This window comes from Macrobrachium nipponense, chromosome 1 (genome assembly GCF_015104395.2).
Source record: "Macrobrachium nipponense isolate FS-2020 chromosome 1, ASM1510439v2, whole genome shotgun sequence".
NCBI classification, from domain to species: domain Eukaryota; kingdom Metazoa; phylum Arthropoda; class Malacostraca; order Decapoda; family Palaemonidae; genus Macrobrachium; species Macrobrachium nipponense.
In genome coordinates this window covers 154,410,689-154,430,169 of record NC_087200.1, presented here as the reverse complement: position 1 = coordinate 154,430,169, position 19,481 = coordinate 154,410,689, and the positions used below count along the sequence as shown (strand labels likewise).

Here is a 19,481-nt window from a genome sequence, read left to right as displayed (position 1 = left end):
GGCATCCTAATTCAATGTGTTCCCCTTTTATTATCGTCTTGACGAATAGGAGTAAAACATTCAACGGCGTAGATTAAATGAAGATGCAAGATAATCTCGTCTGGCTATCGGAACCTCAGAAGAGACTGAGAAAGGAGAAGTATATGAAAATATATCTATTCTGAGAAGAACGAATTAGATATTAAAGAATATTTGTTGATCGAATGAATTATATGGATCTCGTTTAGTGAGTACACATATATATAACTTTTAAGCTTCTAGCTCCTTGGGCATGAAGCTCCGGTAACTAGGCTCAATGCGCCTAAAGCGTCTGAAACAAGGCGCAAAGCGCCTGAAACGAGGCGGCCAAAGCACCCGAAGGGCCTGAATATGGGCGCAAAGCGCCTGAAAGACTATGAAACCAGGATCTTATCGGAAATGGAAGTCCTTCTCATTCAGAAGAAAGGGAGGGCTATGTCGAAAATGGAAGTATTGTCGAATTCTAAGCAAGAACAAATGTACAAGAGATCGGAACCTTCCGCACACAGGATCTTCCAGAAGGCGGAAGATTTCCAAGATTCCAGATTCGAATACCTTCCAGACGTACAGAACTTTCCAGGCGAGGATCGCCTTTCAGATGCTCGGAACTTTCCAACAAGAAAACTTTCCAAGGGCGATACCGTCTTCTAGGATCAGGAGTATTCTGATCACGTAATCCTCCCAGGCGCCAGGAGTATCAGAACGCGATACTTCTCCCAAGCACCAGGAGTATTCCGACGAGCACGATACTCCTCCCAGGCGCCAGGAGTATTCGGAACGCGATACTCCTGCCAAGACCAGGAGTATTCCACGAGCACGATTCTCCCAGGCGCCAGATATTCGGAACGTGATGACTCCTACCAGGCGCCCAGGAGTATTCTAGGAAAGATACTTAGCGCCAGACACTTTCTCCTACAAGAAGAGCCTGACAACCGCCCGAGAGTCCTCCAGGCGAAGGGTGAAAGACATTCGAGGCTTCTCCTGATAGGGACGGGAGTTGTCGCGCAGGCGGCCGTTGCCCTTGTCAGGATAGTCTTAATGCAATAAAGGCAAGAGCAAGTTCGGTTTTTTCCAGGCAGGGACTCAAGATGTAGCACAGGCTGCCGTAGCCCTTGTCAGGTTAGAGTCGTACTGCGAATAGCCCTTCACCTTTCGAAAGGAAGCGCTCTCCTTCGGTTGCTCAATCTTGCCCCAATTGAGGATGGAAGATAGAGCAGAATTGTGAGAATTAGTTTCAGTATTAGTAAGAGGATATTAAAATCTCCTCCTTCTAAATAGATTGCAACCAACCATTTACAGAAAGAGGGCAATCGTTTGGAAGTTGAACAAGATTCGTACGAGCTCTCATTCATTGATTAGGCTCTTCCAGATAAGAAAGGCGTAAAATACGGACTTATCTCCAAGATAATAAAAGCTTGGAGAGATTCTCTTCGATCCTCGGTTGTCATTTGCAATATCTTTCGACTAATACTCATTCGGGATTATTGACGAAATGAACGAAGAGAGTAAGTTTTTCTATTCTTTCTCTGCATGTCGGAAAGGAAAGAGTGTCGTAGAAGGCTTGCTGTATATGACTACTGAATGACAAGTCATAATACGCATACCATAGTTGCCTTTCTGGTTCGCTACGGAATTGTCTATATCCTTACAGGATTTTCCTAGTAAAGACTTCGCTTAAAAGGTTTGTTACGACAATACCTATTCAGCCTCGGTATTTAACAAAGGTTGTTTGCCTAAAATTTGCATTATTGAGAGCTTTCTTAGACTCGAGAATATTTTATTATATCCATTCTTGAAGGGAGTAACTGGCAACTCAGAATGAATGCAGCCAGGCAGTGAACGACACGGCTGTAATTGTGAGCCAATCTAGTACCATCCGGTTTCTGCGGTCGTGAACGGTTTGGTTTACATCTTTCTCTCCTAAAGGATCGAATGCTTCACCGTATATTCCCCCATACAATCAGGGACTTAACCACGAATTGATTGATTTTTAGGCAAACATGAATACATCGTATTCGTTTTGCTAAGGATATCTCTCTGCCTCGGCGAGGAAAGAATGTAGTAGGAAATTCACCTTAAGATAACGATACGCTTAAGCCTTATGCACACACCGTGTTAATTACAGCGTTCCTATATCCTTACAAGAGTTTCCTAGATGAATGCTGTTTACCACAATGTGATAGGATTATAAAGAATTTTAATTCGGCAGAGCACGATTTAACATTCATTGGAAAGAGTTGTCAGACCCTGCGGAAAATATTCACAGATATCTTCGCAAGGCAGAAGATGAACGACCTTCTTATAGATTGCTTCCTTTTCCTCGAAACAAGAGAGGTAGCAAGATACGCCATCTTTAAATTAAATAGGGGAATAAACTTTAGTCTTTTTTTTTTTTTTTTTTTTTTCCCTAGTTGTATATATTCTTAACACATATTAAAATAAGAGGGCGTCTAAGGAAGAAGATGAATGCATCATTTTGGCAATAAAGGTTGGATTACCAGAAGTCACGTTCTTCTTTCAGCATGTGTCGGAAGGTTTTTCTAAGAGATTTGATCGGAATCTATTATAAATATTGACCTGAAAAACCTATTCACTCTGAGTCTGTCTGCGTGCAGACTGACCAGAAGTAAATATGAATGAGAGGATTTTTCAAGGGAAGCTTGATATAATTCTTTAAATATGTTAAAGACATAGAGTTGCTGCAGATCGTGCTAGATAGAAAGGGGAAACTGTCCTCTTCCGATACCTCTGTGAACCACATAATGGTTTTTTTTTCTTCCCTTTCAGAGAAGAATCACCTTGGTAATTTATGCTATCAATGAACACAGTGAAAAGTATATTCTGTCTAGACAAAGAATATTAGAGATAGTAGAGAATTAGATCTTCGGGATCTTATACAATACCTCTATAAACGATAAGAGTAAGAGATACTTATACTTAGAATGGGATCCTAATTTGGGCCTCAGATTCCGTGTTCCGACAAGATGGAACTGCTCCTAATCAAATGTTTCTCTTGGTCCTAAACGATCAAAAGGACAAGTGAAATTTTGGGCTTTAGAATCTGGAATCAAATTCTATGACGACTCGGCAATGGGTTCTGGCCAGCATAGTATGTTTGGCAAGAGAACTAAAGCCTTTTATTCCTGGATCAACGCTTTTAGATAGAGGTTTCGTTGTCCGGGTAATGTAGTGACATTGTCATCTACAGAAGAAGAAAGGTTTAAAACGTTTACTGACAGAGTCTTTGGAACGCGAGAAGGGCTCAAACTACTTCCCAAAAGGTTCAGAGAGATACATTCAAGAGCTGAAATCAACCAATTTCAGCTCAGAATCTCTTTAAATTCCAAGCTCCTTCCCTTCCTTCGGGCAAGGATAGGGAAGCTTCTGCAACGAGAAAACTCATCAACATGTAGGAGGAGAACTCGTTAGCAACGGAAGTATGCAATAATGATCCTCCTCGGAGGAAGACTTGTCTCTGGGACTTTTGAGATTTCCTATTGTCTACTGGATGGAGCGGACTAAATTGTGATGAATGTGCAGGAGCAATTAGCGTCTTTGGTAGGAGTACTTTCTAAAGATCCTACTCGTAAAAAGGATGACAGACTTCTGATTAAGAGATCCAAATACCGATCTCCTGTCTGGGCGCAACGAACCCTACAGGGGAGTTGTCGCACAAGCGGCCATCTCTGGGGGGAGCGATGCGTTAGGCAGGCGAGACGTGGGAAAGGAAGTAACTCCTGCCAAGCGTCTGGCGCCAACTAGGAGCCAGGCGCCAAGTAGGCGCAAAGAGCCTGACTTTACTGTAGATCGTTCTAGGCCAAGATCTTCATCCAAGCAACAAGAGCCAACTGGAGAAGAGAGAACTCCTGATAGGAGTATAGCGCCCGCTAAGCGCAATATACTTGCCATTCGAAAGGCCATTCCATGAGCGATACTCCTACCAAGCCACAGGAGTATTCGGAACTAGATGCGCCTTCCATAGGTCAGGAGTATTCGGGAAGAGATACTCCTCGCCAGGCGCCTTGAGTACTCTGACCTCGATACTCCTCCCAGGAGCCAGGAGTATTCTAGACTTTTTCTTTTTACTCTACCAGGCGCCAGGAGTATTCGAAGCGCGATGTGCCTACCAAGCGCCAGGAGTATTCTGAGCTTAATACTCCTAACAGGCGCCAGGAGTATTCGGAACGCGATACTCCTGCCAAGCACCAGGAGTATTCCGATGAGCACGATACTCCTCCCAGGCGCCAGGAGTATTCGGAACGTGATACTCCTACCAGGCGCCAGGAGTATTCCGATCACGATGCTCCTCCTAGGAAAGCGATACTTCTGCCAGGCGCCAGGAGTATTCCGAGCACGATACTCCTCCCAGGCGCCAGGAGTATTCGGAGAGCGATACTCCTGCCAGGCGCCAGGAGTATTCAGAGGACGAGGAGTATTCCGATCGCGATACTCCTCCCAGGCGCCAGGAGTATTCGGAGCGCGATACTCCTGCCAGGCGCCAGGAGTATTCTGAGCTTAATACTCCTAACAGGCGCCAGGAGTATTCGAAGCGCGATACTCCTGCCAGGTGCCAGGAGTATTCGAAGCGCGATACTCCTGCCAAGCGCCAGGAGTATTCGAAGCGCGATACTCCTGCCAGGCGCCAGGAGTATTCGAAGCGCGATACTCCTGCCAGGCGCCAGGAGTATCTGAGCTTAATACTCCTAACAGGCGCCAGAGTATTTGGAGCGAGATGCGCCTTCCAGACGGCAGGAGTATTCAAAGAGTTTTACGACTGTCAGGCGCCAGGAGTATTCTAAACAGGATACTCCTCGCGCCAGCCAGGCGCAAGCCAGGCGTTAGGCTTCATCCAGATGAGATCCAGTTCAAAGAAAGTCCTAGTCTTCTTTGAAACAATGGTGATCTCTAAAGCACTTCATAAGTGACTTGATGATACCTTCAAGAATTTAAAAAGCTCATGAAGTGCGAGCTTTTGCAAATTCTTGTTCTTTTCGTAACAATATGTCAGGAAGACATATTAGCTTTAACACTAATAAGAGATGCAACTATGTGTTGACTGCTCATTACACGAAGGACTTCAAGTTAACCTACGAGAGATTCTTCTCTCTTGGTTTTATACGTATCAGCGGATACGTTTGCTGGGATAAGGAGCCGACACTGATCCTTTAATAATGAGTTGAATTTATTTTAACTCAATGATTTTTATTGGAGGTTTGAAAGGAGTTTGGGGATAACTCTCTTTCAATTTAGCGCGAACCCTCATGTTAGGAACAGGTGATCGGGATCGGTGTTGCGCTCCTTAAATAAGTGCGTGTTGTCATATAAGCGGATGTGCTCCCATTGACAAACGCCAGTTAGGTTCTGTCGAGTAAGTGGAAGAGACCCCATCGACAGATCCACAAGAAACTCTTGGCCAGATCACTATCTCGCTAAGGCTCTTGAGATGAAGCAGACTCCTATGCAATAGCTAGGAAGTCAATCCTTCGTCTAGAAACACAGAGGAACTAAGGTCTATAAATACCTACAAACATATGTTGTTTACCTGTCTTAGTCAGTAATTAGCTGTCTCTTGCCCTCCACCAAAGGGTGTCAATCAGCTATGTATATATCTGACAGGTAAGTTGAATGTATGAAAATGATATTGTTATGATACAATAAAGTTTCATACATACTTACCTGGCAGATATATACAATTAAAGACCCACCCCCCAGCCTCCCCGCAGGAGACAGGTGGAAGAGAGAATCTGATTATGAAAACGGGGATAGTTTCCTAGTCCTGCCACCCAGCGGCAGGCAGGTAGATCACCTGACCTACCTGTAGCGTGTGCCGCGAAATTCGAATTTCTGTCGGGGACGACGGAGTCGATAGCTATGTATATATCTGCCAGGTAAGTATGTATGAAACTTTATTGTATCATAACAATATCATATTTCGCTGCCATGAGCATCAGTCAAAGAGTTGTGGCCCATCTAGACAGAGCACTGAGACCTCTACATTCCTCTCTAAGTAAATGTTTTCTCCTAAAATTACGAAATAATGGCCTAATTAAAGTGCTTTTTTTGGAAGTGGCCACGTTCCGAGAGAGGTGGCCGCTATGTAGCCGCTCGGTCATTTACCCAATAGGAAACTAATTTCAAAGATACCCACTTGGAAAGTATACCAATAGATGATTTCCAAAGAAATACCTGATTGGGAGTTATTACCTAGGTCTACCTTTTCATCTTTTTACTATTATTCCATGAGTGGAAATTTAGCTAAATAGTAAGCAAATGTGAGTTCATATAAACATAAATGTTAGAATATATACTGTCATTAACAAATTGTTCAATATAAATTAATTTAATAGCTTAAAATGTTTAAAATATTTGCAATATGACATTTGTTAGTAATAAATCCAGCTTTCATCAAGTGGCAGAACTTCCTCTTTTACCTGTAGTCTTCTCCTCCTCCTCCAGCACATTGAGCTTATCGATGTCACCCATCAGTTACAATGCAGTAAAGTAGTAGGCAGTCCCTGGTTTTTGAAGAAAATTGTTGTAAGCTGGAACATCATCAAAAATTCTAAGAAGATGCTACTTTTAATGGAATTGATGTATTAAAAATTATGTAAACTGCATCTTGATTACATTTTTCATAAAAAAACTTCAAATATTGATCATTTTGCCTTTTTGGAGTCTATTTCTTCTGTCAGATTGGCACCGTAACCTGGGAACAAGTGTCATAACCTCAGAATGTCATAAGCCAGGGACTGCCTGTACATGTAAATTTTTTAGTTTTTACCTTTTTCTTTACATTATAAATTTATTTTAGAGACCGTTTTATTACCAATGTTTGAGGTTGTTATAAGTTTAATAGGGTGTCTAGATTGTTTTTCAAGGATTTATTGTAGAAAGATATAAGTAACAATGTGAGGGATTACTGTATTGTAAGAATGTTCCTGAATTTTGTTAGATTTAGTAGTTCATTATAAGGTATGCTGGTGGTGTAATTTCATTGGAGGTTAAAGTATTTTATGCTTACAGATCTTGAATGGAAAATTATATATGTTGGCAGTGCAGAGAGTGAGAATTATGACCAAATTTTAGACACAGTTTATGTAGGACCTGTACCCGAGGGGAAACATATGTTTGTATTTCAGGTAAGTTATTTTAGTTGTTTTGCTCCTGTAATCATTATTTACCTCTGATACATAGTTTTTTTTCTTCTTCTTTTTCTTCTTCTTCTTCTTCTTCTTCTTCTTCTTCTTCTTCTTCTTCTTCTTCTTCTTCTTCTTCTAGGGTTCATACAATTTGTTATGAATGCTGAGTTGTATATTCATTGTATTTCTTTAAATTATGTCAGTATGACTGAAACATAATGCATATCTTAGACTGTTAATTCAGTTTTGTAGTGTACATATACAGGTAACCTTCATTGAAATGGTATGACATTTTGCTAGTTGTTCTTACACTGTATACAAACAAACTGTCCTTTACAATATGAATTGCTTACAGCAAAGCTGGAACAGAACCGTTAAAACTTGAACAAGATGGTACTGCAGTAACTACTGTCTGGTAGGTGGGGAGGCCCAGATGTAAAACTCCACTTGTTCATATACGAAACAAACCTTTGGTCTTAACATAAGGATTTACTAGCGCCAAGCTGGAAACTGGTAGAATTAAAATTAAACTTGTGCGATCCAGGGACTATTGGGATCTATACCAGGTCATGGGGCATGTATTACCCAGAATGTCCTCTGCGTCCTGTGACCCACCAGTTATCTTTCTACCGCCTTTAAGATAGGACGTGTTTACTGTCTATCTGTTTAAAGCCGGTTTTAGTTTGCCCGTTTTTATCAATTTTACTTTCATTTTTCTTAATTCTCTTTCTCTGAGTGTGCTCAGCGTGAGTGTGAGCTGTAAGAGTGTGTAAGTGGTGAGATGGAGATTTTTGCGTCACCATTGGGATCTTCTTCCGTTTCGAAGACAAGACAAAGGAAATGCCCTGGAGTCAGTGGCTTTCCGAGTTCAAGACTCCTAACTTCGGTGTATGTACAATTACTAATCCTTGTTGTGTTTGTCGCGGTTGGTCGGTGGAACGGGAAGAAGTTTTATGCGAAAGGCCAGTACAAAAGAAAGGAGTCGACGCCATTTTTGGATGACCAAGCGTTGCCGGCTTCTTTAATATTGGCAATACACCAGACTGCTCCATATGTTTCGCCACCTGCCTTTGATTTGTCCCATACCCCTTCGGTTTCTCCTAGCGGTTCATTATCAGAAACTCCAGGGGGGGTTTTGGGTAATTTTATGCACAATACGTACGCTCTGTTGTTCCCAGCAGGGATGGGGGGAGCATCGCCATCTTTGTTCCAGGTGCCGGCTCCCGACGCAAACAGGATGGAAGGTACGTGGGCGGCGCTAGGCCTACCAGGCGTACCAACCTTGGAAGGTTTGCTGTCGCATTATATGGCATCACGATTCCAGCAGAGTCCAGCAGCGCTGAATATTCCTCATCCCCCTGGCTTACACAGCGCCTTAGCGGCGTGGTTGGTATGGTATTAGAGTTCCACCTCGGTGGTCGCGGGCTTGATTCTTGGCCATTCCATTGAGGAGTGAGAGATGTGTATTTCTGGTGATAGAAGTTCACTCTCGACGTGGTTCGGAAGTCCCGTAAAGCCGTTGGTCCCGTTGCTGAATAACCACTGGTTCCATGCAACGTAAAAGCTAAATACCAACAAGCCCTGGCTTGCTCTTTATGGGAATTAATGCCGCGGCTACGCCAACAGCTTCAATGTTTACGGCGATGCAGAACGTTGGAGGTAGTAGTTTTGCTGCAAACGAGGGATGCCAGCAGCAGCCGCCCAGTCTCTCCCTACAAGAGTGGTGACGTCACAACCAACGTCACACACAGACATGGCAGATGCAATGACATCACAGCCTACTGCTTCTGAGTCTACTTCGCTGCCTCCGGACCCAAATACGCTATCTGACTCGGTAGTACACACTGTAATGAAGAAATTACAGGATCTAGAGAAGAAAATTAATAAGACAGAAAGAAAAGGTGTGATTCGTCTTCGTCTTCGTTTCTTCCTCTAGCATTGGAGGGTACGGGATTTCGTGACTAATCCTCGGGCCAAGAGGAGAAGAGTGGATTTTTCTTCGTCTTCGGGCCAGGACTGTCACATTCCAGTCAGCAAGAAAGGCAAGAAGTCAGTGGCTGGTAAGCTCAAAGCTAGCGAACGAAGCCGTTAACAAGAGTCCAAACGAGCGAGCGAGTCGACGGTTGCTGGGCTAGCGGCCGATACGGAGTTGCCAGTAGAGACTACAAAGAGTCTAAGAAAGACTACAATGTCGTTGGCAAAATAGACGGGGGCGAAAAGTGCAGCAAAGGATAGAGCACAGATACCGGTTTTGCCTGTAAGACCGTTTAAAATACGGAGAAAAGATGAAAAGACTCCTATTAAAAGAACAAAGAATAGTGAGTTGGCAACCTTGTCTGATATGTTGGTGGAAGGCCTTGTCCGCCTAGATGAAGGATCAAGGCCGAATTCTCCGGCGGTCGTTGGAGACGATATCAATTGTCATGGAGAGGAAGTGAACTCGGTTTCGAGAGAGCCTTCATCTTGGAGGTATAGGCGAGATTCTCGCTCTAGATCCGCAAGCAGAGAAGGAGTGAGGTGGTCTCGTTCTCCTGCTGACTGTTCGGGATCGAGCCGTCTGCGGTCATCAGAGATCAAAGAGGCTGCGGTCGTAGGGGCAGATGGCCACGAAGCACCCGGATGTTTGTCAGGGGATAGGAGTGAGATAGTGTCTCCTGTGGCTGAGCACAGTACGCTAGAACCGGAGAAAGGAGAAAACCAAGAGTTTCTGGCTTCGTATACGGAGGTGATTGATTTGATTCGACGATTCAATAACCTTTTGGGGAGAACGGAAACACCTGCCAGTATGCTTCCTCCGGGGATTGACATGGCGTTTGGGGTGAGAAAGGATACCAAGGTGTTGTATGAATTGCCTTGTTCAAGTCATGCGGAGTCCGTTTTACAACACGTAAACGCACAAATTGCGGGAAGAGATAATTCCTTACGATCAAATAGATCGTTTAAGTTTATCCCTCCAATGATGAAACAGGAAATATTATACGACACTGACGGGTCCTTTACTATCTAGATAAATTAACCCAAATGTGGTGAGGTTAAGGCCTGGATTAACCTTAGATCAAGTGAAAATGGAATGCCCTTCGATGACTTACCAAGAGGCTGCTACGTTAGAAGCAACAGCTTCTTGTCTTTCAGACTGCTTCTTGGTTGGATCTTTGGTCAATAGCAGTGACAAAGATTGCATCCTCAGAAGTGATGAGAAAAGTAGTGGATGAATCAATGTTCATTAGATTACCACAATCAGGTGCCAAAGCAATTGCATACTTGACAATATCAAGTGCCAATGTTTGGGCAAATATCCTGTTAATGAGGAGGGATGCAGCTTTGGCTAGACTAAGCCACACTGTTGATTTGGATTCCCTGCTAGCAATGAGGAATGGGAATATCTTAGTCGCAATTGCTGTTACCAGAAGCCATACTAGAAGAGGCTATAGAAAGAAGAAGGATGGACATTAACGATAGGTTGGTACAGCAGGCAGTCAGGAAAACATCTAACAGTCAAACTAACCCTATGGAGGTAAGGCAGCAGCGAATACCTCGAAAGAAGCCAGTGAGGCATAACATCCCTAATAGAGCAACAAGACCCTCTTCCCCAAAGAAATTAGCTCGGCGGCCCTCTCACAATTGAAATAACAGAGGAAGGGGGATTAGGGGAAGAGGGAGAGGCTCAAGACAATAGGATGGGCGCCTCTTATCACTCAGCCACACCAGTGGGGGGTTGCCTGGCAAATCACTGGAAGGTGTGGAAGGAACTGGGAGCAGAGCAGTGGGTGGTGGATGTTCTCAGGGTCGGGTATTTGATTCCGTTCGAAGTATCCCCACCCCTGACAGAACAACCATTACCCCACCTCACTTATGCTCAAGAACCTCAGAAGGCTTTTATTCTGCAAGAGGAAGTGAAGATGATGATGGAAAAAGGGGCTGTGGAACAAGTATCCATTCCATCAAAGGTGTTTTACAGCAGGATTTTCCTTGTACCCAAAGCCAACGGGGACTGGAGGACAGTAATAGACTTGTCAACATTGAATCAGTTTATAAGAAAAAACCAGATTCAAAATGGAAACTCCAAAGCCAGTTCTAAAAGCAGTCAGGATCAAGGACTTTATGCTGACAATCGACTTGAAGGATGCATACTTTCAGATCCCAGTCCATCAGTCTTCCAGGAAATGTCTCCGCTTTAATCTTGCAGAGAAAGTGTTCGAATTCAAAGTTCTGTGCTTCGGATTGACAACGTCTCCTCAATTTTTTACAAGTGTTCACTCTCGTGTTGGCATGGGCGCATGCTCAGGGGATCAGGCTAATAAGATATCTAGACGATTGGCTGGTGATAGCAAAGTCCAGAGAGAAATTACTCAGGGACAGGGCAACCCTTCTACAGTTTTGTCACAGCTTAGGTATTGTGATAAATCAGGAGAAGTCGCAGTTGGATCCAAATCAACGGCTGGTGTATTTGGGAATGGTTATAGATACAATAAAAGCCAAAGTATTCCCGACAGACCAGAGAGTAGAGAAATGCAAAAAAGTGGTGAATGCCTCTCTAGAAAAACAAACTCAGCCAGCAAAACAGTGGCAGGTGGTACTAGGAGTTCTAACTTCCTTGGAGAAGCTAGTACCACAAGGGAGGCTACACCTTTGATCTCTACAATGGAGGATGAAGGAGTTTTGGTCACTAATAGTAGGTCACCCGTATGAGCAGATTCCCTTGTCGTCAGAAGTGAGGAAAGACTTGCTGTGGTGGGTGAAGGACAACACTGACAGTGGGTGTTCCCCTTCAGCAACCCTCCCTGGGTCTCTTGCTGTTCTCAGATGCGTCACTAGAAGGTTGGGGAGCCCATATGGAGAAGCTGATGGTTTCAGCAAAATGGAGTGGCGAGGACAGAGAACTCCATATAAACGTGCTAGAGTTAAAAGCAGCGTTTCTAGCACTACAGGAGTTCAGGGAGAGGGTGAAGGGGCAGTCAGTGGTATTGATGTCAGACAACACCACAGTAGTAGCATACTTAAACAAACAAGGAGGTCTAGTGTCTCAACAGTTTCATGTGATGATAGTTCAACTTCATCAGTGGGCCGTAGAGAACCTAGTAGACATCAGGTCCAGATATATTCCGGGAAAAAGAAACAGTGGCTGACAAGTTGAACCACAGGAATCAGATCCTGGGAATGGAGTGGTCCTTGCACCAACAAATAGTGGACAGGATGCTCATGTTGTGGGAAAGGCCGATCATAGACCTATTCGTAACCAGATACAACAAAAAGATGGAAGTGTATTGTTCAGTAGTCCCAGACGTAGAGGCAGTAGCAGAAGATGCGCTACAACACCCATGGGACAATCTGGATGTTTACGCATTTCCTCCATTTTGTCTAATTCGTCAGGTTCTGAACAATGCAGTCTCAGAACCTCAGAATGACTGGTAGCTCCTTTATGGCCATAGGCAGAATGGTTTCTGGACCTCTTGGAACTCCTAATAGACATGACGAGAGAGCTACCCCCATGGAACAACCTACTATGTCAGCCGCACATGGAGAGGGTACCACCGGTCGGTGAAGTCCCTATCACTTCACGGGTGGAGACTGTCAAGTATCTCCTGCGAGCGAGAGCGTTTTCACAAAAAGCAGCAGCGCAGATAGCAGGAAATATCGGAAAGTCATTGGCAGCAGTATATGAAGGAAAATGGTCAGCATACTGTGATTGGTGTCGTAGAGGGAACTTGTCTCCACTCGGTACCACTATTCAGCTATTAGCAGACTTTCTGATATATCTCAGGACAGAAAGGCATCTGTCTCTATCTGCGGTGAAGGGGTACAGGGCTGCTCTAGCCTCGGTCTTACGCATGGAAGGTGTGGACATTTCATCTTCATGGGAGTTGGCCATGTTGATGAAGAGCTTTGAGCGGTCATGTTCGCAAAAGGAACTAAAAGCCCCAGGTTGGGATTTGACCATGGTACTTAGTAGTTTGACAAAGCCCCCCTACGAACCACTAAGGCAGTCCACAGAAAGGAGCCTGACCCTGAAGACAGTCTTCTTATTGGCCCTAGCTTCAACCAAAAGGGTGGGGGAACTACATGGCCGTCATATATCGTAAAGCACTCGAGAGGTTGGAAGTCAATGGTATTCGAGTTTGTTCCAGAATTCGTGGCCAAAACTCAGAACCTATCAATAGTGGACGATAGATTGGACCTCTTTTCCATACCTTCTCTGGCAGATTTCGTAGACAATGACAAAGATGAGATGCTTCTGTGTCCCGTCAGGGTAATAAGAGAGTACTTAAGAAGGACAAGGCACCTTAGGCCGGGGTGCAGGAGGCTGTTCGTAAGTACAGGACGGAACAAAAAGGAATTGTCCAGGAATACAATATCGTTTTGGCTAAGAGAAACTATCAGGAATGCCTACATGACAGAAGACAGGGTCAGATAGCCAGGAGAGGGCTAGGGCTCATGACATCAGAGGCTTGAGTGCTTTTTTTGGCATTCAAGAAGAATATGTCTGGAGAAAATTCTGAAAGTTGGTGTTTGGAAATGCCAAACAACGTTCACTTCCTTTTATTTAAAACATGTTGCCCATAGATCCTTGGATACCTTTTCCTTGGGTCCAGTGGTGGCGGCCCAGCAAGTGGTATAGCTCATCCAGTACCCCTGGTGAGTCAGTTTGTGTCTAGTTGAAGATGAAGTTATGAAAGTAGAATGAATGGGATGACTGGTCTTTTCTTTACTACTTTCTTTCTACTCCTTTACCTACGGGCAGTATGAAGGAGAGTACCATCATAAGCTGGAACGGACTAGATGCAGGTGAGGTGGTCAGCCATACTGTAAAGTTATTTTAGAGTATAGTATACTTTTCAGTAGCAACACACCCCTCTCGGTAATAGGGAAGGGAGGGGTGATGGTAGATCCAGATACAAGGGACAAGAGTGGTTTATGAGAATGGAGGGTCCTCTATTTTCCCATAGTTTATAAACCACGGCATGGTACCAGCACCCAGTGAGGGAAACCAATAGATTCTCTCATATCTTTGGCTCAAGGGTTTATAGTCCATTCTCTTGAAATACTTCTAATATTCGGAAATGGATTTAGATAGCAAACTCCCACTCAGTTATAGAGACTTACCTCCCTCCAATAAGTAAGTCTATCCTAATGTTAAGACTAATTTGTATTTTTCTTAACTAACAAACCTGAGGTCTAACAGTTAAAGGCCCACTTCGAACCACCCCTCTAGCAGTCTAAATTGGGTTAGAAGTATAACTGGTGGGTCACAGGACGCCGAGGGCATTCTGGGTAATACATGCCCCTTGACCTGGTATAGATGCCAATAGTCCCTGGATCACGCAAGTTTAATTTTAATTTACCGGTTTCCAGCTTGGCGCTAGTAAATCCTACTGTTAAGACCTCAGGTTTGTAAGTTATGAAAAATACAAATTAGTTACAAATTTGTCATTTTACTTTCGGCCATCATGCAATGTTTTCGTGAGCTCTTGTCTGATTGTTGTTAAACTATTTTCTCAGTGGATTCTTTCTATTATTTTTATATAATGAATATGCTGTGTTAAATATTTATTGATATACAAATCCAAAATTTGTGATAGCTTAGCAGTTCGCTTTCCCCCAGCCTATATTACTTGGGGTTGGCAGCCAAGGGCGAGTAACATTCACTCACCCCTTGAGTAAGGGCGTGGAAGTATATTTATGATTATTTTCAATATGTTCCTCTTGCCGCTTGCGCTGTCAGAAGTTTGCCAGGAAGAACACTTCAGAGCATTTGCTCTTATTTTTTCTCCCAGTATTTTTCCTTATGGCGTTGTCTCCTTCTGGAGATGTATCTCTATCGCCCTCTTTACTCACTTATTGGGCGAGGAGGAGTGGTTTTTGTGTTGCCGATAGTGACTTATTCTCAAGGGTCTCCTCTTCTGTTGTAGGGCAGTGCCCTTTGGAAAAAGAGGAGTCTCATTTTATTAATTATCTTTCCGTTTTCTTCAGATTGACAGTGTTCAGTCGTAGGATGGCTGCTTCTCCCCCTTTGAGAAGTCCTGCAGGATTTCTAAGGGCCTGCCTTTTTCCAAGGAGGCACCAGTGGCATCTCTCGATAGATCTTCCCAACCTTTTGGGGTTGGGAACCAATTTGCATGCCCTTTGATTTTGTGTTTCGGGAACTGCAGGAGCACAAACTTTGGTTTGCATTCCTGTCACCAGTCTAGCCTCTAGTCAGTTGCTGTGTTGGGTGCTCGTTTGTGAGCGCTGAGTGCTCATGTTTCTAATAAATCCTGAGCATCCGGAGCTGCTAATGGAGAGGTCTTGCACTGTCCCAGTTTGAGGCACAGGGTGAGAGAAAGGGCGAAACATTCACGTTTCCGCTCTTCCTGCGAGCATTACCGCTAGCAATTGCCGAGTGCTCACCAATGTAGATCTCACTGAACATGTGCAGTACCTCTTTGCATGTGCATGGTTTGGTCTGTAGTGAGGTTAACTACCTCCCATGTTTATTTTGGAAATATTGTTAACCCCATGCAGTATGGAACATGCTTGAGCTAGTGGTGAGTCAGGCTTTTCTTAAGTTTCTCCAGGAATGCTGTTGGGCGAGTGAACGAGGCCCACTCGCTCTGCATGTGTTCAGTCTCCAGACTGTCCTTGTGCAAGCAGTAGGTTTGGCTATGTAGTATACAGTTTCTGAGGAAGCACTCTGGGTAAATCATGTGCCTCCCTTCTCTTCTGGTCTATAGATCTATAGACCATGTGCATGTAAGTTGCTGATTAGGTTAGTTTAGCCAACACTAATTGCTAGTTACTGAAGGCTCTGTTGCCTGATAAGCATGTTACAAAAGTGGTTTCACTCTTCACAGACCCTCTTATGGATCAGTGGGTTATGGCTTGGAATTTTCTTTGGAGTACATCTGTTCGGTTTTTTGCCTTGTGCCTTTGATGCTGATTGGACAACTTTGTCTTGGGAATTCCTAGACTAGACTGACTCACTCTTCCAGGTGTGGTGAGTAAAATTACTGGGCATGTGTAGTGGCTCATTATTTATGCTTCTCTGGGCATGAGTATGTAGTTGGGTCAGCACTGCCCTTTTGTTCAGTGTTTAAATTCAGTGTACTGTATACATATGTATAGCTGGAGTTCACATACTTCAGGCCTATTTTCAGTACACAAAGGTGTCTACTAGTGGTTTACCACAGAACAAGAATTGTTTTTACAGAAGTTTTTTTTACTCACTTTCCTTAAGTGGCTATACTGAGCGCTTCTCCTGAAGCTTGTATAGTTACACTACTTGAGTGGTGGGAGCAATGCTTTACCATGTGCATACAAACATTGTGTCTGCCACACTTCTCTGGTATGACACTTGAGATATGCCCTAGTTTGCGTTATAGTACACCATGCAGACATGTTTGGAACATTAATTTAGTTCAGTACAACTGATCATTGAAAAATCTGTGGATTTTGCATACCAAGATTGTAGAGGTTACAGTATGTATAGCCTAAAATTTTCATGTAATATTCGGTGATGGTGGACCACAATTTCAAGCATTTACTATGCTACTAAAAACAGTTCTTATTTGATAGTTGGCACTTAGGGTTCATTGTTCATGGCCACAGTCCAAGAGATAGCTTTTCAGTGCAATTAGTATATCAGCTTTTCTTTGGATAAGAATCCAGCTCTTCAGGAAATTATTAATCCTTAAGTCTTTTTCCTCCTTTTCAGATTCCCCTTCAGCAGAGTTGGTACAGAGATTGTTTGACTCTGTGAGCTTAATGATCTCCAAGAATTAACCACAGCCCCTTTGTGGAACCCTGTTGTCGATGGAATTTCCTTCAGTTTTCCTTCAAGAAGTGAGGCAGTTGTTCGTAATGCTGTGATTACTTGTTTGCTTGTGCTTTGGATCAGGTTAACATTCTGATTTGCAGATCAAGTTCCCTGTCATCCAACAAAGGTGGGGGCGGGGGGGCAACTATGCCATGGTAAATGCCCTAACAGCAGCATTCATGGCTGCTTTGACGACAGCAAACAACAAACCTAGCCTGGAACAGTTCTTGTGCTAAGAGTTAAGGGGCAAGAGGGAAATCTCAAGCAATTTGCTTATTTCTTCCCATTGTTGTGGAGCACTTCCATGTCTCACTTCTTTCACCTCCTCCATCCTCTATTTGAGAAGATGAAGTAGTCAAATAAGACATCTCAGGATAATTTGTGCAAGCTTGGACTGAGTAGCCTTCCCAATTTCTAGGAAGTGATGGTGTTAACCTTCCATGGGTGACTTGGACATCTTAATTAGGGTTTGGTGTTGGGAAAGACATTTGCTCCCAGCTCTTCCACCTGATTTTTCCTGGAACAGCCAGCTGAACCAGTGGTGTCTTCATTTTGGTTTGTTCAGGGTTCCTGGACAGTTCACACAGATAAGTTTAGATCAATGTTAAATGCAGTCTGGAAAAGTTCTCATGCTTAACAGTTAAGGGTTGGGAAGTGATGGAGTCATGCCAATGGACGCTGTGTAGGGTTGTGTGTTGGGAAAGGCATTTGCTCCGAGCTCTTCCATCTGTGTTTGTGCTTGGAACACAACCCGCTGAATCATTTTATCCTGTTTTATTCATGGTTCCCAGACAGTATGCACACAGATTTGGGGTCCCTGGACAAGTACATGCCCAGATAAGGTGTTTTGCATGCAACAGATCTTTGTTCAATACTCACAATACCAAGATGATCGGGTTGCTTGCTTTTATGCTATGTTGTTCTGTGGCCACTAGTGGCTCACCACTGCCCTTGGGGCTGCCTTTGCATGGTATTACACATACCTATTCCCTCTGCTAATTTGAGCATCATTGAATACAGGCAGTCCCTGGTTATCGACGGGGTTTCTGTTCTCAGCGGGGTGCTGATAAGCAAAAACTGCCATTAACTGAAACACCGCGATATAAGGCGCTGAGATTCAGTTAATCGTCCCTCTGTTAGGTATTTATGGCGCCATAACTCTATTATCAGCATCTGAAGGCGCCAATAACTGAAACTCGGCCCATTATGGCGCCATAAATCGCCGATTTTATGGGGCTTGACAAGCGCCATAAAGCCAGATCGCCTATAACCAAAGACTGCCTGTATAAGTAGAGGTCATGAGATGTACACGAGTCCAGCAGAAAATCTTGGAAGTATTTTATTTGCTTTATCTCATTATCTCACTATCTCTCAAGATTATCTTACAAGACCTTTTATTGTGCTGGTATTATGCATGAATAAATTCATGTGTACATAGACCATTTCCATTTATAGTTACCCCAAATGCCAAGTTATTAAAATCTCAGATAAAAAGGTTTTACTGTGTGCATCATACAGTGAATTTAGATATTGTAAAGAATTTTATAACAGTTAATTAAAAAATATCTAGTGTTATCATAGCAGGTGACAAGCTGAAGGTTATCCAAGGCAAAATTCAATTTCCATTTATCTAACTTACAGGCGGATCCACCAGACCAGTCAAAGATTCCAGTTGGTGATGCAGTTGGTGTTACTGTAGTTCTCCTGACATGTGGATACAAGGGTCAAGAGTTTGTACGTGTTGGGTATTATGTCAACAATTCTTATACTGATCCAGAGCTACAAGAAAATCCACCAGATATACCTCAGTTTGACAAAGTATGTACATTTAGAATGCATAGTATAAGCACACTCTTCATATGTAAAATATTTAGTGTTAAGATGGTAACCTTAATACGATAATGTTTTATAATTACACACTTCTCACTTATTGACAGAGTTCTCCTACAATTTGGTGGGTAAGTTAATTTGTTAAGCAAGGGGTCCCCACCCATCTTCTCCAGTGGATAACTAGAGATAACTAGACAGTGTTAATGAATTGAAGAGTACTTGAATTTGTAAGTTTAGATTTGTAAACATCATGATAAAACAATTGGTCAAATACAGAATAATATAAGTTTGTACAGTAGAATAAGATTTTCAGTAAATTAAAGTTAAAAAAGTGTATTTGTAATAAAGTTCGTTAAGCTTACTTGATTGGCTAGCCTGCATTAGTATACAAAATACTTTGTACTGTGTGTGTATACATGAAAATGTGCACTGCACATACAGTGCCGCCCCCCCCCCCCCCCCCCCTCTCTCTCTCTCATCTCTCTCTCATTCCTCTCTTCCAATCTCTCTCTCATCTCTCTCGGTACTCTCTCTCTCTCTCTCTGGCACATATTCTTATTGATATTTTAATAGTACATTATTGCACTTCATTTTAATAATAAAATATTGTTATATACATATATTTTTTAATGTGTATACTTAAGTAAATGTACCCATAAGCGTTTAAGAAACTACACTGTGAGGGCACCTGTAATCACTCTCTC

General features: G+C 43.2%; 1 protein-coding gene across 1 annotated transcript in view; it reads left to right on the top strand.

Annotated features, from left to right (window-relative positions):
* Positions 1–19,481, top strand: part of LOC135219773 (histone chaperone asf1-like) — a 67,119-nt gene that overhangs the window by 30,587 nt on the left and 17,051 nt on the right. The window contains 2 exon segments of the mRNA XM_064256825.1: positions 7,042–7,157; positions 18,589–18,765. Of these exon segments, the coding sequence (XP_064112895.1) occupies positions 7,042–7,157; positions 18,589–18,765 (293 nt within the window).